Source organism: Prionailurus viverrinus, chromosome A2, assembly GCF_022837055.1.
Source record: "Prionailurus viverrinus isolate Anna chromosome A2, UM_Priviv_1.0, whole genome shotgun sequence".
Classification (NCBI taxonomy): Eukaryota; Metazoa; Chordata; class Mammalia; order Carnivora; family Felidae; genus Prionailurus; species Prionailurus viverrinus.
In genome coordinates this window covers 16,312,268-16,333,539 of record NC_062562.1, presented here as the reverse complement: position 1 = coordinate 16,333,539, position 21,272 = coordinate 16,312,268, and the positions used below count along the sequence as shown (strand labels likewise).

The 21,272-nt window shown below is 51.0% G+C and overlaps 1 protein-coding gene across 5 annotated transcripts in view; it reads left to right on the top strand.

Moving 5' to 3' along the window:
• Positions 1-4,307: 4,307 nt before the first annotated feature.
• Positions 4,308-21,272, top strand: part of CSPG5 (chondroitin sulfate proteoglycan 5) — a 52,771-nt gene continuing 35,806 nt past the window's right edge. For 2 of the 5 annotated variants that reach the window (XM_047850921.1, XM_047850922.1), the window contains exons 1-4: positions 4,308-4,566; positions 5,169-6,282; positions 9,269-9,457; positions 11,276-11,351. In XM_047850921.1, coding sequence (XP_047706877.1) covers positions 4,470-4,566; positions 5,169-6,282; positions 9,269-9,457; positions 11,276-11,351 — 1,476 coding nt within the window. In that variant the 5' untranslated portion in view covers positions 4,308-4,469. Of the gene's footprint in view, positions 4,567-4,833; positions 4,854-5,168; positions 6,283-9,268; positions 9,458-11,275; positions 11,352-17,693; positions 18,236-21,272 lie in introns of those variants that run through there. The other 3 variants (XM_047850920.1, XM_047850924.1, XM_047850923.1) reach the window with 3 other exon arrangements.

Here is a 21,272-nt window from a genome sequence, read left to right as displayed (position 1 = left end):
AGCACCTTTGACCCTGAACTTGAAACCAGAGCTGAGACAGTAGTGACTAAAGGGGGAGAGTCCTGTGAATCAGCTTAATCAGAGGTTCCAAAAACAGCTGGAGCTAGCTCTCCCAACTCATGAGACCCCAAGGAGGGAGAGCCTTTTCTGATCCCCTCTTCCTGTTCCTGCCTTGAAGAACTAGAGCCATCTTTATTCTCCTGTGTCCCCAGAGGCCTCTCGAGGCCCTTCCACTACAGACCTTTAGGGTATAGCCTTTGCAGACTTCAGCAAAATAGCCATGCCTTAATACAGCACTGTGACCACCACCTTCAGACAACTGAGAAAAGAAAATACCCCCCACTCTCTTCTATGGCAACCTCCCACCTAAGGTGCTCTCACTACCACCAGATGGTTCCTGAGGGAGTTAGGAAGCAGCAGTGACATTGGATGGTAATAACGCCATTGCACAAGCTGATTTCCATGGCTGATTTGGCCCTGCCACTTACGGATTTCCCATGGCCATCCAGATTGGCATTCCTTTTTCTGGTCTGCTTATTGTACAGTAGCTGTGGGGTTCCTGAGAAGCACTTGGAGAGGTCGCCAGCTGGGAGAGGCCTAGTTGCTCCATATCTGATGGTGTGTTGGCTTGTGCTGTGTGGCTTTCTCCCAAATGACTTGGCTTTAGGGTAATGAAATTCAGGGGCTTTTGCAGCAGTCTTGCAGCAAACCCACTGCCTGCCTGGACAAGATGCCCACCTCTAAATTGTCACATGCTTTTCTAGGATCAATACTTGTACAATTGAGAAGAACCCAGTTCCTGCGTGAGGAGATGGTTGTCAGCGCAAATAACTCAAGTCCCTGGCCCTTGGTTCTTCCCTTCTTCCTGGTAATAGTGCAAGAAGGTCCACTACCAGCCCCCCATCCTCCAAAGTGGTCAGAGCTGACTGCCCTGCAGCCCAGAACTCTCCTGGCAGGGGAGAGGCCATGCTAGATGGCCCTTTCTGACTCTGACTTAGGACATGAGTCTGGATTATTGTCACACTCTACCCTGTTAAGAAATCATAGCATTAATGTTTCAATGCCCAGGTGTGGGTGTTGGGATTGGGAAGAGAGGCAGGGCTTCCATTCTGCCAAGTGAGGCCTGACCTCTGCATCCTGATCACTCTTATGAAATGAACCAAGAATGAAAAGGTTTGAAATCAAGATCTTAGCATAAGTCCTGGCCTTACCAATCTGTGTCAGTGTGCAAATGTGCAAAATGGTAAGGTATTTGTAGCATGATGGTGAAGAACGAGACAAATTACAGTACTAGGAAAACTAAAATGACAGTAGTTACTACTGAGGAACCATGCTGCATCCTGTCCCGATGAAAGTATGTCCCAGCCATGGCAACCAGAGCAGCTCCTGCCCTGGACAGCCCCCTAGTTAAGCTAGAGGCTTTCTGTGCACATGGAGGCAGGCTGTAGCCATGGCAATGGGCCTTATGCCTGCTTTGGTACTGGAGGCAGGTTGCCAAACCCAATAGGAACCTCCGAGGTATATGGAATCTTCATAAAGCATCCCTGATGCCCAAATGCAAAAAACTTGAATGGACGTGGGCACAAGCTCTAGATAGAGCTAATTTTCCTTTTCTTTCACTCCTATGTCTTAACCACTGTGCCCAGAAAAAGTATTGCATTCACTGGACACTATGTTTACCACTTTCAACATTATGTGAGTTGAGTTACTGACTCTCCCAAGGTCACACAGATCTGATGCCGAATCCTGCTGTGTCACACCCCATTGCACGATGAGCTTCCATCCATCTCAGAGGTGTCACCAAACCAGGTATGCTGTGCTGAGTTCTGAAACTGCTGGTGAGGTCTGCTAGGGAGGATCAGAATGAAAGTGAGTGGCAACCATTGATTTAAAATCCCAAAATGAAGAAGGTTAAAATTTGTCTCCCAGGAAGGGAAGAAGGTCGTTGAGGAAGGAGACTTTCCATATTTCATTTTATACCATATGCTCGTTATAATTCAAAAATTGAACTTAAGGGGTGTCTGCCTGGCTCAGTTGGTGGAGCATGCAACTCTTGATCTTGGGGTTGTGAGTTCAGACCCCAGGCTGGGCGTGGAGCCTACTGAAAAAATTTTTAATTGAAAATAAAAATATATTTAAATATTTAATAAAATATTTTAAAACGAAAAGCAAGTAGCTCGAGTCTTAACAAAGAAGTGGAAGAATGGCCCCGTTCAGACCTTATGAAAAACACGTGAGGGGCGCCTGGGTGGCGCAGTCGGTTAAGCGTCCGACTTCAGCCAGGTCACAATCTCGCGGCCCGTGAGTTCGAGCCCCGCGTCAGGCTCTGGGCTGATGGCTCAGAGCCTGGAGCCTGTCTCCGATTCTGTGTCTCCCTCTCTCTCTGCCCCTCCCCCGTTCATGCTCTGTCTCTCTCTGTCCCAAAAATAAATAAATGTTGAAAAAAAAAATTAAAAAATTAAAAAAAATTAAAAAAAAAAAAAAAAACACTTGAGTAGTTGTCATACCCCAGACCTCAAAGGGACCCATCCTTGAGGCATCCTTCCCACACAGACTGGCCTCAAGAAGGAGGAGATAGATGTGTCCACCAATATCCTCCACTCTGACAAACCACCACTCAAGAGTCCAGGAGACACAGAGAAGCAGAGGAACGCCTAAAAACATGTACATAGGCCAAAAAAGAAGATACAGGGATAAGCTACAGACAAAGGAAGCGAGATGGGGTTGGAGGCTGTATTAGTGCCTCTGTGGCCAACCAACAAGTACAAAGCCCAGCCTGACCCTCTGCTCAGAGAAGGTGGTTGTTCCAAACTGGTATTTCCTGTCCCCAGAGGCAGCAAGAAGCCATGTGGAAAGAGCCTCAGGAAGTCAGCCCCTTTGCGGAAAGCTCCAGACCTATGGTTCTGGGGTGGGAGTACCTGGTTGCCATTCATTTGTTTATGCTTCTACACCTCAGGGAGCCTCCCTGTGCCTGACCCTGTGCAAAGTGCCTTGCAATCCAGTGGGGAATTATCGTAGACAATTCAGTGACAGGTTCGCAGAGGCAAAAGGTGACAGGAACTGAGCTTTCTGGGGTAAGGAGTTTGCCAGGCAGACCTGGAAGGAAGGGAACACCAGGCCTGCTTAACAGACCGCTGCAGTAGTTGTTCCAGTGAGAGAAACACACTTTGAACCAAGGAAATCCTATCCAGAGCCACACGCTAGGACATTAAGGGATAGATTCTCCAATTTAGCCATCTATGTGGCTGCCTAGTTACAGAGATGGGAGTGTCTCAAATACCAGGGGTGTCACGTCTAAAGTTGACCCTGAATGTCATCATTCGGGTCATTAACACATCAGGAGGTAGACGGTTGCTTTGGGCAATAAACTAGGTAACTAGGCCACAACTCTCCAGCCAAGCAGGGCTCTGGGGATGAGGGGTCCCTGGCCGAACTGAGCTTTGGACGGCCCGCAGACTACTCTAACGCTGGGCCTGGTGCCCGCGCGTCCATAGGCTATGATCTAGGCCATTTGGGTCTGTCCAGGAGCTTTAACTTTGGTGACCTGGAGCACATGGGCGGTGATGTATCCTGGGAGGAAGGGACCAGGATTAAAGGCCGCTGTCCAGGCTGCCCCGAAGAGGCAAGAAGGAAGGTGGGGTAGTCGCAGTCTGAGGAAGGTCTTGCCCCCTGCCCCTGGGATGCGTTGCGGCGGGCCTGGCTGTGCAAGGTATGGGCTTTGGCTACGGACGGATTAGGTCTGATCCGATTAGAGCCCGGGCCGTCGGCTTCGCCCCCTTGCCTGGCGCTGCCAGCGCCCGCCCCGCCCTCGTGGACACCCGCACACCTCCCCGAGACCCTTCCCCTCCCCGAACACGGCATTGGCGCAGAAATCTGAGAGGCTCCGTGCACCCCGGGCTCAGCTCATTTCCACAGCTCCAGCTCGGGCTTCCGCCCCCTGCGGCCCTTCCGAGCCCCGCCCCAAGCTTGCGGGTGTCTGGGCCCCCGCCTCCGTGCTCGCCGCGTGGCGGGTGGGTTCCTCGCAGGTGGGGGGCCCGTGCCAGCTCTCCACGGGGAGGGCGGGCCCCGCCCCACAGGTCTCCCGCCCGTGCACCTGTCGGCTAACGCCACGCACGGCGCTGTGCTCCGCACCCGCGCTACTCCACGTCCGTTTGTCTCGGCGTCCCGAGCCGGGGGTCTGTCTGTCCCCGGCAGGCGGATCGAGCGGGCCGGCGTCAGAGCTACGTGCGGCGGGGCGGGCGCGGCGGGCGGGGTGGGGGCGGCGCTGAGCGCGGCAGCGGCGGCGCGGGGAGGCGGGGAGGCGCGGCGCTCCGGGGACAGCGGCGGACGGCGGCGGCGGCGGCATGCGGCTTCTCGCGCTGCCCATCGTGGGCTGAGACGGCCGCAGCGCGGGCGGGAGGCGCGGCGGCCGGTGAGCCGAGGGCGCAGCCAGCCGGGCAGACCGCGGACAGCGGTCGGGGCGCCGCGCCATGGGCCGAGCCGGGGGCGGGGGCCCGGGCCGGGGGCCGCCGCCTCTGCTGCTGCTTCTGGGGGCCGCGCTGGTCCTCGCCGCCCGGGCCGCGCCGGGTAGGTACCGACTGCGACCAGGACCCCCGCGGCCCTCGAGCCCCACCCTGGGCCAGGGTCCCGCTGGCCTCGGGTACAGGCGGAGTTAGCGAGCTGTGGCAAGGGGGCGGGGCAGCTCCTTGCCCGCGACCGGGGCGGGGGAAGGGGCGCGCGAAGAGGTGGGATACTTGGGGGAGGCCGAGGGGTTGGGGGCGGCCCCGGCCCGGGTGTTCGGACAGAGGTGCCGGTTGGGGGAGGGGCCTCGGTGGGAGGGGCCTGAGGGTGAGACTTCGGGGCGGGACCTTGAGGTGATGGGGCCATGAGGATGAGAGTTGGGGCGGGGCCTGGCGTGGGGCGGGACCCTGAGGGTGCGACTTTAGGGCGGGGTCTGGAGGTGAGGTGGAGCCCGGAGGGTAAAACCTCCGCCTTGGGCGGGAGGTGGGAGCCGCCGCGGTTACACTGCGGGCTTGTCGGGGGCGGGGTATGATGGCCGAGGGGCGGGGCCTGAGCGAGAGAAGGTCCCGGGCGGGGTGGGGGCGGGCCCTTGGGAAACCTTGAATTGGTCTCTTCGGGTGGGCGGGGGGCGGGGCCCTGACGCCGCGCCCCCTACCTCCCGTCCACAGCCCGTGAGGCTGGCAGCGCCGTCGAGGCCCACGAGCAGGTGAAGAGCATCCTGGCGAGGGAGCCGACTGCCAACGAAACGAGGGAGAAGGCCGGCCCACCAGCAGCTGAGGAAGACGAGACCTCGTGGACCGCACCTGGCGGTGAGCAGGCCATGATGGGGCCTAGTGTCGGGCCAGAGGAGGTGCTGGAGGCGTCGGCAGCGGTGACCGGCGCACCCTGGCTGGAGGCTGACAGCCCTGGCCTGGGTGGAGTGACCGCAGAGGCCGGCAGCGGCGACACCCAGGCCCTTCCAGCCACGCTCCCGGCTCCCAAGGAGGCCCTGGGACAGTCATCGATGGCCCCCTCCATCCCCAAGGCTACAGAGGCCAGCAGACCACCCTCCCCCACACCTGGCGACATGCTGAGCCCCGGCCCAGAACACCCCAAGGAGAATCCCTTGGAGGTTTGGTTGAACCTGGGAGGCAGCACACATGACCCTCATGGGCCAGAGCCCACATTCCCCTTTCAGGGCACAATGGAGCCCCAGCCAGCGTCAGATATAATTGACATCGACTACTTCGAAGGATTGGATGGTGAGGGCCGTGGTGCCGACCTGGAGAGCTTCCCAGGGTCGCCAGGAACCTCAGAGCACCACCCTGATACTGGGGGAGAGACCCCTTCCTGGAGCCTGCTTGACTTATACGATGACTTCACCCCCTTTGATGAATCTGACTTCTACCCCACCACATCCTTCTATGATGACCTTGATGAAGAGGAGGAGGAAGAGGAGGATGACAAGGATGCAGCGGGAGGTGGAGACCTGGAAGATGAAAGTGACCTTCTGGTGCCTACCGAGAAGCCTGGTCTGGGGCCCGGGACTGGCCAGCCTACCAGTCGGTGGCATGCTGTCCCCCCACAGCATACTCTGGGGATGGTCCCTGGCAGCAGCATCGCCCTCAGGCCCCGCCCTGGAGAGCCAGGCAGGGACCTGACCCCAAGCGAGAATGGCACTGAGTGCCGCAGCGGCTTTGTGCGACATAATGGCTCCTGCCGGTCAGTGTGCGACCTCTTTCCAAGTTACTGTCACAATGGCGGCCAGTGCTACCTGGTGGAGAACATAGGGGCCTTCTGCAGGTAAGGGTGTGGCAGGCAGGTGCACAGAGGCTTGTAAAAAAACTCCTGAAGAGTGTATGTGAGGCAGACTCAGCAAAGAGGGGGATGTGATAGGCACAACTTCCAAGAGGTTGTGTGTTCCCAGGCCAAGAGGATCAAGAGACGTTCACTCAGATATCTTCTATGGGGAACTACTTCTTAAATGTACTTCCTGTGATCTCATCACAAGGAGAGATTCCTCAGAAGTAAGATTTTGTATTTCCTCCAAGCGTGTTTTCTTTACCAAACCACTAAGCTTTACAAAGGCAAAGGGAGGGGACTTCTCTAAGGGTTTTGGAAAGAGGTCTTTACTGGCTTCAGGTGGTTCGTTGGAGAGTTCCGGCTATGCTAGCAGAAAAAGTAGGCTTATAAGCCTACTCGGGAAGAAAGATGGCTGCGGAGCACTCCCCCTGAGCCATGTGTGCGGCTAGAGGAAGACCCTATCTCCCTGCAAGGCATGTGTAGGGAGGTGGGCATGTAAAGTCAGAGTGAGGACCTTCTCATTGGGAGCAGACCCCAAAAGCAGCCATTCAAAAAGGTCAAGTCAAACAAAGTATCTTTCCTGGCATATCAGATGTGGTAGGGTCTCTTAATTTGGGGTAGTGGATTTTCCCCTTCTACCTTGATTTTTGTCTTCCTTGGGATACCCAGTGCAGAATGTTTTGAAGACCCAGAGAGGTTAGTGTCTCTAAGGACATAGACTGTAGCCACCATCCCATGCCACCTCAGGAATACCTCATACACCTGCCGTCATGGCGTGAGAGCTCACTGGCTTTTTGTGGAAGAATCACAAGTCAGGGGTGATGTGGATAGTTTCCTTGTCTCCATCCTCTACAGGCCCTAGAAGTAGAGTAGAACCCCCAGATTCCTCTGGTACCTGTTTCCATTGGTCCTAGGAGGAGAATTTCTGTAAGCTGGGGGTCTCTTTAAATGTCATTCCTGATGTTTCTCTTTCTTGGTTTTTTTTTTTTTTTGGAGGTGTGTAAAGAATTCAAATTCTGTAGGTCTTGATGTTCTGATAGACGAATAACATGTAGAAGGCATGAATGTTGTGCCTTTGGCATTAAAGCTTGACTTCTAGTTCCTTCTTTCATATAAATGATCGTGAGATGATTAGGGTCAGTCATATAGGATGTGCCCACACGGTTCTGATTGGAGTAGTCCAGTCATTGCTAAAAGGAACCATGATCAAGAAATTATGGCAACAAGACCTTGCCTGTTGGTTAAGGGCTACCAGAAATATGTGGAAACCCTGTGATTTTGCTCCTCAAGCTTTCGTTAGGGGAACTACAGTGATGATTTTAGCCTGGGAGCAGTGAAATCATTATCTTCCATCCTATCGGAGGCCCACATTTTCACCTTCAAAGTAGTCTTTTCCTATCACAGTATGAAATGTAGGGTCCTTGCTGCTTCTGGAGAGCTAGAAAAGGTCCCAGAACCTCCTGGAGCTCTTGGGACGCCCCAGTGAGAAATTAAGCTTGTCCTTAGTAAGCTGCGTGGGTGTGCTGACCAGGGACCCTCCAGTGGGTCCTGCCTCAGAAGGGCTTTTCCATAAGTCTCCCCTCGCCCACCTTCCCCACCCCCTCAGCCCCCCCCCCCCCCCGGCTTGCTCACCTTCCATCCCGGGGTCACTCTCCGGCCTCCCCCCACCTCCCCCAGAGCCTCCTCCTCCCACTGTGCACAACCAGTCTCGGCTGTGGCCCGGAAACTGTTTTGCATTCCACTCACAGGAGACTGCCAAGCCCTCAGTTGCAGACTGCAGCATGCCTTTGTCTCCGCCGCCCTGGCCCACTGCAGGGAAATGATCGGAGCTACAGCAGAACTTCTCCAGAGCAGCAAGTTAGCAGGATCTTCTTTCCCCGCCCTCCCCAGACACATAGCCTCCCTGGACTGCAGAGGGTCAGTTGGAAAAGAAAGAATTTCCTGTTAAGTTACATCTCCCCACCCTATTCCGGAGGTGGAGGAGCCCAGTTCTCCAATGCTTGATTTCCCCATTCCTGGACCCCTTTTCTCTTGTCTGTCATTCACCCTGAGGTTCATGTCCTCCCTCATTTGCCTGCTTCTGTATCCTTCCACATCTTTCCTCTTTGAAGCAGCCTGGTTCCCATGGAAACAGCAATGTCATTGGAAGAGTTGGAGCCTGGGAATGTCCCCAAGGGCAAGAGAAAGTCACTCAACAAAAGGACTAAAACCCACCCAGAGGGTTGATTCTCACTGTGCTTTCCTGACATTTCTCATGGTAATAGGATACGAAGCTTTAGGGGCAGAATTTGGGGGGCTGCGAGGAGGGGAATGTACATCCATCTTTGTGTTCGTCCTTGTCTGTCACTTCCTTACATTTTGGCGTCTGGATAGCCTGGTGAACTAGATGGGACTGCAGAACAGCAAGATAGGTTCTCACGTGCAGAGTGGATTGACTGCTTTTGGAGCCAGAGATCCTATTATCTTGTCTTTCACCCAGAGCCAAGGGCAGGGGGAGCTGAGAGAATCCTGTGATTGTCATTGAGGCTGCGAGGGGGAAAGCCAGGGTTCCCACCCTCCGCAGTCGCTTCATACTCATGGGAATGACCAGTTCACTCAGTTTCTCAGTGCCCTGGTTGCCTTGTTTATATCATGGACCTTAGCGCTGCTCTGCCCACTTCATGGGACGTCTGTTTAAGATTTACTTAAATTCAAGTTAGTTAACATACAGTGTAGTACTGGTTTTAGGAGTAGAAGCCAGTGATTCATCTCTAACATACAACACCCAGTGCTCATCCCAACAAGTGCCCTCCTCAGTGCCCGTCACCTCATGGGGTGGTTGTACAGAGTCTCAGCTCTGAGGCCTGCACAGATCGGGGACATCACACTTCCTCAACACAGTCCCAGGAATGGGCTGTTGAGGTGAGTATGGGGCTCAGGGACCAGGCCCTCGCTGTGGCCACGGCTGCCTGCCTGTCATCTCAGTCTCTCTCTGTCGCCGCCACAGGTGCAACACACAGGACTACATCTGGCACAAGGGGATGCGCTGCGAGTCCATCATCACCGACTTCCAGGTGATGTGCGTGGCCGTCGGCTCAGCCGCCCTTGTACTGCTCCTGCTCTTCATGATGACAGTGTTCTTCGCCAAGAAGCTATATCTGCTCAAGACAGAGAATACCAAGCTGCGTAGGACCAAGTGAGTCTGTGTGGGCCCGCCCCACCTGACCCTACGTCCGCGCCCCTCCACCTGCTCCAGGGACATCGTCACGAGGGGCCTGGGCACCTGCTCTACATCCCTAGTTGTGTTTTTCACACCAAACACTCATCCAAGTGTATCCATTCCTGTGCGGGATGTGCTGGCATTGCCGTAGAGCCCAAGACCCCGTGGCCCCTCTGCCGCTGTCTGGCACTATTCCCGACACCCCCCACCCCGGGGATAGATGGTGCTTAAAGAAAAGGCCACCAGTGCACCTGGCTGTGGTCCCCCGTGTAGGTCACTATGCTCAGCCCACCACTGGCTGACTGCACCTGTTTCCCAGGGCTTTGTCCGTCATGGCCGGTGTGAGGATTCCACTCACATATCTACAGGAAGGAACCCCAGCTCCCTCAGACCTGCTGTCACTCGGTACGGGTTCTTCCTCCACGAACATGGAATAGAAGGGGCTTGGCAGTGCATTGCTGTTGACAACTTGTCAACCCTTGGTCCGAACAAAAGTGCAAGGAATTTAGGGAAATCCACCTTACCTCTCCTAAGTAGAATATTGGGCGTGGGAGGGGCTAGGCTTAACTTCTGCTGTGGATTTTAAGGGCCAGATGGGAATAGAGTCTCGTGTCAGCTTCTCTCTCAGCAGAGGAGTGGCTGCTGTGTGCTTGTGACAGTCAGCACGCATTTGCCTTTACATCCGTGCCTTCAACACTTGGACGTGACCTTATATGCTGAGAGAATCACTCTTAGCACTGAGCCAAAGAATGTCCTAAAGTGTCACTGGAGTCAGAAAAGGAGGAGGTGGCAGTTCAGCCGCCTGGGGGCCCGTGAGAAAATTTATGCAGAACTGTCCCCAACCTCCCTTTTACCCTGTTGCCCCCTTATCCCCTCCCCCCTGACCTGAGACCCCCTCCAGAGAATGTGACTGAAGGACTTTCCCTGGGTCCTGGGAAAAGGACAAACACCATCTGTTGTTGCTCCTTTGCTGGGTAAACTCATGCAACGTGCACTCGCTGGCCTTTCAGCTCACCATCCTGGGGCAGAAGGGATCTCCCCATTGTGCCTGTGCACTAAGGCGGGGCCGTATCCGTGCGTGTGATCACAAGCCAGGACCCTTGTTTCCCCATGCCTGCACCCAGGACGGCTGCAGCAGAGGGGAGCAGAGGGAGAGGGTGCGACCACCTATCAGGATAGCTGCTGAGGAGGGTGGGGGAGAGAAGGGGCAACTGCCAGGGGGGCAGCAGCCAGAGACAGGGCCCGTTCTCAGCCTTCCTCCCCTAGCAGGCTACACATTTTGTACAGAGCATGGCCCCCGTGCCCCTTCAGCTCAAACGCTGTCACCCTCTTTCCCAGGGCCGGTTACCACTCTGATAACACCACACATAGCACGACGGATACCGCTGTGCTGTACTGACTCTAAGATACACATCGCCCCCGCCCCCATATTCACATGTCTGAAATTGGTCGCTTGTATCTTATAACCACTGTTGGCCAGATGCAGTCATGATGTAGTTGTAAGTGCCTGGCGTTCGCGATCCTGGCCAGAGCTGTTCATATCACCGTCAGTTCTTTATCTAATGTCACAATGAGCTACTTCCAGTATATAATAAACGCTCTAGGTGATAAGAAAGTATTGGATCACAGTTTAAATGGTAGAAGTTTTTTTCTCAGCGGCCCAGCAAGTAATGGCACATCTTATTACGGCCCGTGGCATTTGATGAAATATAGTATTTGACCCAGGAAGCTCTCGTCAGGTTTGGCCGTGATCACTTCACTCACATTTTCCCTGCTCTCTTCTGTCCTAACCAGCAAATTCCGGACCCCGTCTGAGCTCCACAACGATAACTTCTCCCTCTCCACCATTGCCGAAGGCTCTCACCCAAACGTAAGGAAGCTTGGAGACACTCCCCGTACCTCCTTCCCCCCTGCCCTCACCTTGGCTCTCTGTGGTAACTTGTCTGTCAGGTAACTCGTCTTCCCCCCACAACTCCCCTCAAGCTAATGCACACCCGGCCCCTACCCTGTCTCTGATCTATTTCCAAGTGAGTGTGGAACCCCTCCCCACAGCTCTGGAGGTCAGCTCAGGGTGACCTGCTGGGACCGGGATTGTGGGACTGGGGGCAGGATGGCGTGTCACTTCCTTGATGAGCAGAGTTACAGGTAGTATGGAAGCTCTTTGTCTAGGAGGACTCCTGATTTTTAGCTTCGTCTAGGCTTTAGAAGTCTGATTGGTCTTTCTCCTTGTCTCTCTACTTTCTGTATCAAGAAGAAACACTCTGCTTTCATTGAGAGGGAATTTCCTGGCAGGCACTGGAGTGAATGGTAGTTGCTCTTTGGGATGAGCGCAGAAACCTCTGGATGGCTAGGAAAACAGTGTTTTCCTATATTGTTAAGCACCCTATATTTCCTATATTGTTTAAGCACCCTAAAACTGGCAGGCATATATCCACTGGTGAGGGTAAGATAAGCACAGAACACTGCTGGAAGCATGAGTCTGGGGGTAAGTTCTCTTCTTAGGAAGATGGGCTCGTAAATGTCAGTTGAAACCCAATAGAAGGTCCCAATAGACCAGTTTCTAAAGATCCTGGCTTAGTGTGTTATCTGGACCAGACAACCAGTTAAGTACTGGATACTGTCAGAGAGAATTTCATAAATAAAGCGGAAACCATCCAAGCTCCAGATCGTGTCACAGCCAAGTCCAGGAATTCGGCACATGGCTCGTGCTACCGTATGGGACAGCACAGATCTAGATCGTTGTTTTCCTTTTATAGATGGGTAAAGTGTAGCCCCCAGAAGGAAAAGAGAGAAGAATAGTAAATGGGACCTTGTTCACCAAACCCCAGGAAAGAAGAACTTGGCCTGGTGGAGGAGGAGCAAAGAGGTCCTTTAAATAAGAAATGAAAGAGGTTAGTTTAGGATAATTTTTTGAAGTCTTTGATATAAAGGGTAGAGAAACAACAGATATTATTTTACTTGGTATGCATCAAGATATTAATAAGTTCAAGATGGACATAATAACCAAGGAAACAAGATGTCTTATAAACTTTAGTCTTGATAAACACATTCATCAGCTCACAGGATATAGGCCTGTGCGTATACCCCCTTCCCACCTAGCCCAGCGCCTCGCGGTAGTATGCATTCAGTCATCTGTGGAATACTGATGACTGATGGCCTGCTGCAAGGTCTTCTGGTTCTGTTGTCTGATCTGCCATCTCATACATGTGGGGCAGCAGGTCAGACCTGAACGATGGTTCCTCCAGTCAGGGTATACATTGTCCGCAGAGTGCAAGTGTTTTAGGAAAGTTTCTGACACATACATTTTCTGTCACCCCAAGTGTAGAAAGACTCCTTCCCTCTTCCCAAAGAGGGAGAGGAAGGAATTAGCTTTTCTCGGAGGTCTTGGTCACATGAGCCAATACGGAGGTTTCCAGTTCTTCTTGGCTGACCCAACTTTGTGGAAGGGACAGCATTTGTCCATGAACGTTCCCACTGACCTTGAACTCAGAACATGGCAAGCCTTAAAAACGGAGTGGAGCAGGGACTGGGCAGCTATGGTGGACTCTGCTGAGAAGGGCCGTGGGGTTTTCTGGGCAGTGCTCAGGACATCTCTCAGTGAAGTGGCGGCAAGATGAGGTTCTGGAGGTCTCTGTCACCTCTTGGATCTCGAAGGTCATTCCCACCTGGCATCTTTCCCTCAACTTGTGTCCCAGGGGACATCGTGTCCTCTCTGCCAAAGCCCTGAGCATGAGAGGGGACGCCTGTCCCGTCCAGCAGGGTGTGTACTTGTGGATTTTCTACCTTCATCTCTTAACTCTCTCCACCTAGCCCAAAAGTCAGACTTGGTCATACTGAAGGTCTTGCAGGCACTGGCAGTTAAGACCGTTGCCACTTTATTATGACGTGAAGCCCTGTCTGTTGCTCAGCCGCCATATTGGCTGCTTACCAGTGATGCTAGCAGCAGGATGAAAGCCGGGAGATCTCCAGGCGAGCTGGGAGGGGGAACCAGGCGCCTCCAAGTCACACCCGCCCATGTAGTCTCTGCCACCTCCTTCCCCTCACCCCTCAAATGCCCTTGGTATTGAAGGCTCCGAAAATTTTGGAGAGTCCTACTTATCTTAATAGAGGGGTTATTTCTTTTACATAAGTGAAGTGGACTGAGTGGGTCATTTTCCCCACCCAACTCCAGCAATCTCTACAGGCCACACTCTGAATGATTTCAGACAACATCTGGGAAGGAGCCGCTGCTGGTGTCTGTGCCGGCGACACTTCCCCTCCCCGCCACGGCTCCAGTGGCCTCGTGCGGCTCCTCGCCTGGGTTCCGCAGCCAGGGAGCCAGTGGCCGAGAGTGCGTGGGCCCTGGAGCTGAGCAGCCAGCCCCCTGAAAGGAGCATCGGGGAAAGGGGAGGAATGGCTAGTGTGTGGGCAGCACAGCGTGTGGGAAGTCACCCGAGTCCCACGGCAAACGCTGCACCGTCAGCGAAGGTCGTGGATATAACTTGGTCTTCCTGAGATTTGACAGACCTTCCAGGATTTCAGTCTAGTAATTACTAGACTTGTCCATGGGGTCCTTTAGTCCTCCCCTGACCTCCCCGTCCCCAATTTAAATCTTTCTTACTCCTAGGCTCGATTTCTTTCATGTATTTGGTAAAATACTGACTGCCCATCCCCTTCTGAGAGAGATTTGTGTCTGGACAAGTGGGGGTGCGGGCCTGAACCCACACTACCCCTGGGCTGAAGGATGTCCATTTGGCTGGGGTGGAATGCCGGGAAGGGGGACGCAGAGCAGTTGCCAGGACTTGGGCCAGATGGAGGGCCAGCTCCGTCTCCACGAGTGACTTCCGCAAGCCAAAGGCAGACGGGCCTTCTGCAGAGGGTTTCAGCAGCCCTAAGCTTAATAGGATCTAGTTCTGGAGGAGACACGTGGATTAGGATAGCTCCATCTTGGTTTAGACACTGCCTCACCTGTGCTGTTTGTTGAAAGTACTTAGCTTGTCTAATAGCATCGTGGGATACATACGTTCCTTATTTTTAGAATATCCGTATCCCACCTATCGGCCCAGAAGTCGGTTTTCTCATCTGTATAAATCCCATGAGCCCTCAAGGGGCCAGGCTTCATTTGGGCCCTCACCTTCATGGCATCACAGCTTAGATGTCCAGATCTGTAAACACCCCTAAATCTACTTTTCCTCACATGATGCCCCTGTTTGCCCTCAAAGCCTGTCTGATGTCAAGGATGGGGTGGGGGGAGCAGGATGTTGAACAGCACGGAAGTGAGTCCTGTCCTCGTGAGAGGGTGGGTGAACACAGGCCATCCTCTCCTGTTCCAGGCTTGCTGTGATCCAAAGTCTGTTCTATCCAGGATCTTTACTTTTTTTTTTTTTTTTTAAGTTTATTTATTTATTTTGAGTGTACTTGGGCATGAGTTGGGGAGGGCAGAGAGAGAGGGAGATAGAGAATCCCAAGCAGGCCCCGTTCTGTCAGCCCAGAGCCCAACAGGAGGCTCCAACCCACGAACCGTGAGATCGTGACCTGAGCCAAACAAGAGTCGGACTCTTAACCGACTGAGTCACCCAGGTGCCCCGACCCAGGATCTTCAAAGGCCCACCTCTCAAGCTTCCGTGCCCAGTGTCTTTCCCCAAACCACGCAGAAGTACATGGAATGAAAATTGCAGTCCTACCCCCTCCCGCTTCCCTCTCCTTAAAGCCTGTGTGTGTACGTGTGTGTACGTGTATACATATACTTAATATATCATGGAGATCTTTCCATCTCACCACATCTAAATTTATGCTCTTGAAAAGGTTTTTTTCTAAATCTCTCCCAGCAGTAATAGAAAATATCAAGTACCTGAAATCTGCCTCCACACTCTATGAAGTTCATTTCTTCTTATTCTTGTGGAGTTGTGAATGGGGGACGTGTGTTCCCCTGTTGTCCATAAATCATTCCTGAGGTCTTTGAAACTGTATTATAATGCTGTATTCAAGCCAGTCTTCTGAAAAAGTGCTAAGTGAGGCTGGGAGCAGGGGGAGGAGACAGTGGTTTGTTTAGGCACAGGACTTTTGAACACCCATAGTATCCTGCATAAGCCTGAAGCCTTTCCCTACCTTCTGTCCAACCAGTCACTACCCTGACCTAGTGCTGTTATGGGTCAAACTCAGTAGCAGTCAGCATGGGCAAGGACTCGCCACAGTTGTGTGGAGACTGTCCTGTTCCTTCAGCATGATGATGACCATCGATTTTGGAAGTGGTTAAACCAAGAAAAGTCTGAGCTAGCTGGTCAGATAGCAACATTCTCTACCCTTCTGGCCACCGGTGAGCCTGCCTGGGTGTTCACCCAACCTCTTTGATCAGCAGAGTTCCAAGCACTTACAATAGCTATTTGGAGTGCCTAAGAAGGAACTGAGGCCAGCTGAATCACACTGGGTATATAGGCATATCTCCAAGGTATTGTGGGTTCAATTGCAGACCACTGCAGTAAGTGAATGTCAAGATAAAGCGAATCAGACAAATTCTGTGGTTTCTCAGGGCACATAGAAGTGATGTTACAGCGTATAATCTAGCAGGTGTGTGATAGCACGTTGTCTAAAAAGATGTACGTATTAATTAAAAAATACATTATTGCAAAAAATGCTAATCACTACCTGAGCTTTCACTGAGTCATAATCACTGATGGCAGATCACATAACAAAAATAATAATAATGAAAAAGTTTGAAATATTGCGAGAATCACCAAAATGTGACACAGAGACACGAGGTGAGCAGTTGCTGCTGGAAAAATGGCACCCACAGACTTGCCTGCTGCAGGGTTACCACGGACCTTCAGCGTAATAACATTTTGGGGCGCCTGGGTGGCTCAGTCGGTTAAGCTTCCCACTTCGGCTCAGGTCATGATCTCACCCTTCGTGAGTTCGAGCCCCTCATCGGGCTCTGTGCTCAGCTCAGAGCCTGGAGCCTGCTTCAGATTCTCTCTCTCCCTCTCTCTCTGCCCCTCCCCTGCTCGCAGTCTGTCTCTCTCTCTCAAAAGTAAACCAACATTTAAAAAAACAAATTTAAATTTAAAAAATTTAAATTTTCAATGAAAAGAAAGGGCAGTGTCTGCAAAGCGTAATAAAAATGAGGTGTGCCTGTAACCCCCAGATGGCCCTGCAGGAAAAGCATGGCAGGAAGGCCAGTGCCACTGTGGGAGTTCTCTGAATGCCCAGAACACAGACCTGGAGGACTATGTACTGGTGTGGGGTTTCCAGAAAACCTCTGACAAGCAAATTCAGTTCAGGGCCAGGAGCTTGTCACAGGGCTGCAGGCAACGTACATGGAGAGACATGCATACATGGGGCGGGTTCACGTCAGAAATGGGTGGGAAGCTAGCCGCATGAGTATTGTGAGTATTGTCTGATGCGAAGCCGCACGAGTACCATCGAGGCGGCCAGACTCACCTGGGCATGGATTGTAAGTTAGCATCTTTTTTAAATTTTTTTAAACGTTTATTTATTTTTGAGACAGAGAGAGACAGAGCATGAACGGGGGAGGGGCAGAGAGAGAGAGGGAGACACAGAATCGAAAGCAGCTCCAGGCTCTGAGCCATCAGCCCAGAGCCCGACGCGGGGCTCGAACTCACGGACCGCGAGATCGTGACCTGAGCTGAAGTCGGACGCTTAACCGACTGAGCCACCCAGGCGCCCCTAGCATCTTTTGGTAGATCAGCTTCTCCTGGTAAAGGGGCACGCACATCTCTGGCCTCTTGTCAAAGGAGGTATACTTGCCATGGGGAGAGGGGCCCTAGTTTTGCTAGGAGCAGCTCTGCACCTGACCATGGGCCTATTCATGCCCCTGACTAGGGGAGCTCCCTGACCAGTACCTTTCTGGGAAAGCAGAGCCGCAGCAGGATGGAAGGCCCTGCCCAAGGGGAGCTCTGAGACTCTTGAGGGGCCAGGTCAAGTGTTAAAGGGACTATTTCTCTCCCCCTTCCCCCACCCCCTCCTCCTCCCCTCTGAAAACCTCAGACTGGCCTCCATTAAAGGGATTTGTAATCCGGTTACCTGCCAGGTTTCATCCCTGTCTGGCTAGTGTTTTTTTAGGAAGACATTCCTAGAAAGTAGCTGCTAACGAGTCACTTTGGTCCATTCGAGTCTTAGAGCCTCTTTCTTTCTTCTTTCAAAAGCCTAGAGTGTTATTTGATCCCTCTACCCACTGTCTCCTTCATGCCCCTCCTCATCTTTTCTCCTCTTCCAGGATGACCCTAGTGCTCCCCACAAAATCCAGGAAGCTCTCAAGTCCTGCCTGAAAGAGGAGGAGTCATTTAACATCCAGAACTCCATGTCACCCAAACTTGAGGGTGGCAAAGGTGACCAGGCTGACTTGGAGGTGAACTGTCTTCAGAATAACCTAACCTAAAGCAGAACAAGAAGAGAGGAAATGGGGGGAGGGGGGGTGCGGGGAGAAACATGACCTCCTCTTGTACAGAGTCTATTTCTTGTAACCATTTGTTAAACTCTTTTCTTTTTCTGATCTCATGGCATGCTTTGATGTATTTTGTACAGGAGGGGAAACACACACACACACACACACACACACACACACACACACACACACCAAGCAAAGAACCCAGACAAAATTGCATACGTTGGGTTGTTTTGTCTGTGCTGTCTGTACATTGCTTCTGCTGCTGTGATTTCTAAACCTACGCTGTTATTCAACTACTTTTTTTTTGTACTTTGACCCACCTTTTTTTGAAATAAGAGTAAAAAACAAAGTTCTTGAAATAAAACTTTTTAAAAAGCCATTTTCCTAATGTCATTGTGTCCACTCACCACCCATTCTTGTCAGTTTGAGTTTGAATTCTTACCTTCACTAAAAGTGTATATTTGTACATGTTTGAAATCCCAGAAATGGTCTATATATTAGCTTAGATGGCCATAACAAAATACCACAGACTGGGTGGCTTAAACAATAGATATGTCTGGAGGCTGGGTGTCCCAGATGAAGGTACCACCAGAGTTGGCTTCTGGCAGGGCCTCTCTTTCTGGCTCGCAAACAGCCACCTTCTTGCTCTATCCACCAATGGCCTTTTCTCTATGCACACGTGGAGAGGGAGGTCTCTGGTGTTACTTCCTCTTCTGATAAGGATGCCAGTCCTATGGATTAGGGCCCATTTAACCTTAGTTACCTCTTTATAGCCCCATCTCCAAATACAGTCACATTAGGGGTTAGGGCTTCAACATGCAGCATTTGGGATGACACAATTCAGTCCATGAGTCTGTAGCGCCTATTATTAAGAATACCCTTTCCTAGGGGTTCCTGGCTGGCTCAGTCAGTAGTGCGTGCTACTCTTGATCTCAGAGTCATGAGTCCCCAGCCCCATGTTGGTTGTAGAGTTTACTAAAAAAAAAAAAAAAAAAAAAAAAAAAAAAATCCTTCTTTCATAAATATTTACTGAGCACTTAGCCAGGCGTTACGCTAGATGCCAGGAACCCTGGATGAATAAGACATACCCTAACCTAAGGAAATTAACAGTATACTTGAGAAACAGAATTCTAAACAAATAATTATAATACACTGTGCCAATGTCATAATAGAGGTATATACAAATCTGTAAGAGTTGGAATTACTAGTTTAGAAAGGCTTCAAGGAGAGAGCTTTAAGTTGGACTTTGAAGGATGAGGAGGCATTTTTCAGAATCATGTGGGAAGAGAGGACATTCAAGGCAGCAGGAGGATACCCATAGGAAAGTCTTGCCATATGACCAAAGATTGTGAGAGGGAGGTGTCCTAGGTAATGAGGCTGGAAAGGGCAACTTAGGACAGATTGTGAAGGGCCTTGAATGCCATTAAACATGCTGAAACAATGTCAGATTTCTTTTCTTTTCTTCTCTTTTCTTCTCTTCTCTTTTCTTTTCTTTTTGTGGTTTCAGGTGTAGAATTTAGTGATTCATCACTTAAATACAGCACCCAGTGCTCAAGTGCACAAGTGCCCTCCTTAATGCCCATCACCCATCTAGCCCATCCCCCCCCACGTCCCCTCCATCAACCCTCAGTTTGTTCTCTGTATTTAAGACTCTCTTGTGGTTTGCCTCCCTCTCTGTTTTTATCTTATTTTTCCTTCCCTTCCCCTATGTTGATCTGTTTTGTTTCTTCACATATGAGTGAAATCATATGATATCTTTCCCTGACTGACTCATTTTGCTTAGCATAATACCCTCCAGTTCCATCTTGCAAATGGCAAGATTTCATTATTTTTTATCACTGAGTAATATTCCAGTGTGTGTGTGTGTGTGTGTGTGTGTGTGTGTGTGTGTGTGTGTATCACATCTTTATCCATTCATCAGTTGGACATTTGGGCTCTATCCATAATTTGGCTATTCTCGATAGTGCTGCTATAAATATTGAGGTGCATGTGCCCCTTTGAATCAACATTTTTGTATTTATTCTTTGGATAAATACCTAGTAGTGCATTTGCTGGGTCATAGGGAAGTTCTATTTTTAATTTTTGAGGAACCTTCATACTGTTTTCCAGAGTGGCTGCACCAGTTTGCATTCCCACCAATAATGAAAAAGTGTTCCCTTTTCTCTGCATCTTTGCCAACATCTGTTGTTTGCTGAATTGTTAATTTTAGCCATTCTGACAGGTGTGAAGTGGTATCTCATTGTGGTTTTGATGTGTATTTCTCTGATGATGAATAATGTTGAGCATCTTTTCATGTGTCAGTTGGCTATCTGGATGTCTTCTTTGGGAAAGTGTCTATTCATGTCTTTTGCCCATTTCTTCACTGGATTATTTGTTTTTTGGGTGTTGAGTTTGATAAGTTCTTTATATATTTTTGGATACTGACCCGTTATCTAATATGTCATTTACAAATATCTTCTCCCATTCCATCGGTTGCCTTTTTGTTTTGTTGATTGTTTTCTTCGTACCTCATCAGATTTGTTTTCTAAGAAGACAGCTCTGGAGAGAGTGGTGACGGCAAACAGAATGGAGATTGTGTCAGTGCAGGCAACAACAAACAAGGGTGGATTCGAGAGACAATTAGGAGTTCAAATAGCCAGAATTACTACTGGGGGAGTTTTCTAGAATTTTGCCGATGTTCAATCTGTGATAATTCCAATAACTGGAATTGCTGTGTGTGTGTTTCTGTTGCCTAATTTCTGCTACTTCTCCTGATTTGTCTTCCCAACTGCCTCGTTATTCTTTATTTTGTGATGGACGTTGTATTTGGAAATAGTTTATTGAAATATTTTAAGGCCTAGGATGATTTCTTCCTTTAGAAAAGGTTTTTGTTTGTTTGCTTGCTTGCTTGCTTTCTTGCTTGCTTGTTTGCTTGCTTGCTTCTATCAGGTGCCCAGGGGCCCTAGAATTCTGGGATCACATTATTCCAGATCAAGGTTGGAGATTTTCCAGGCCACTGAAACCAGTCCTATGAGACTGCAAGGGCTGGTTTGGTTTGGGTTCATCTTTACCTCTAGGGCACAATCTTCTGGCCACAGCCCCAAAAAGGCAATGGTTTACCAGCATCTTTCCACCTTTGGTGGGCCCTGTGCTCCAACTTGCCCCCCATGGCCCCAAATGTTTGGAAACACTACTGTCCTCACCCCCTCTTCCAAATGGGTAAGTCCCTCCAGGGAAGAAGTGGCCCTGAATGCTGGGCTCATCCATCTGATTTCCTGTCCTCTCTGGGACGTCAGCCTTGTAATTCTTTAGTATCTTGTTAGCTCTCTGATGCTTTTCAGATGTTTGCACAGCTTTTGGTGTCCTTAGTGGAAGGGTTGGTCCAAATTTACCTAGTCTCCCATTTACTAACAACAGAAGTCCTCTGTT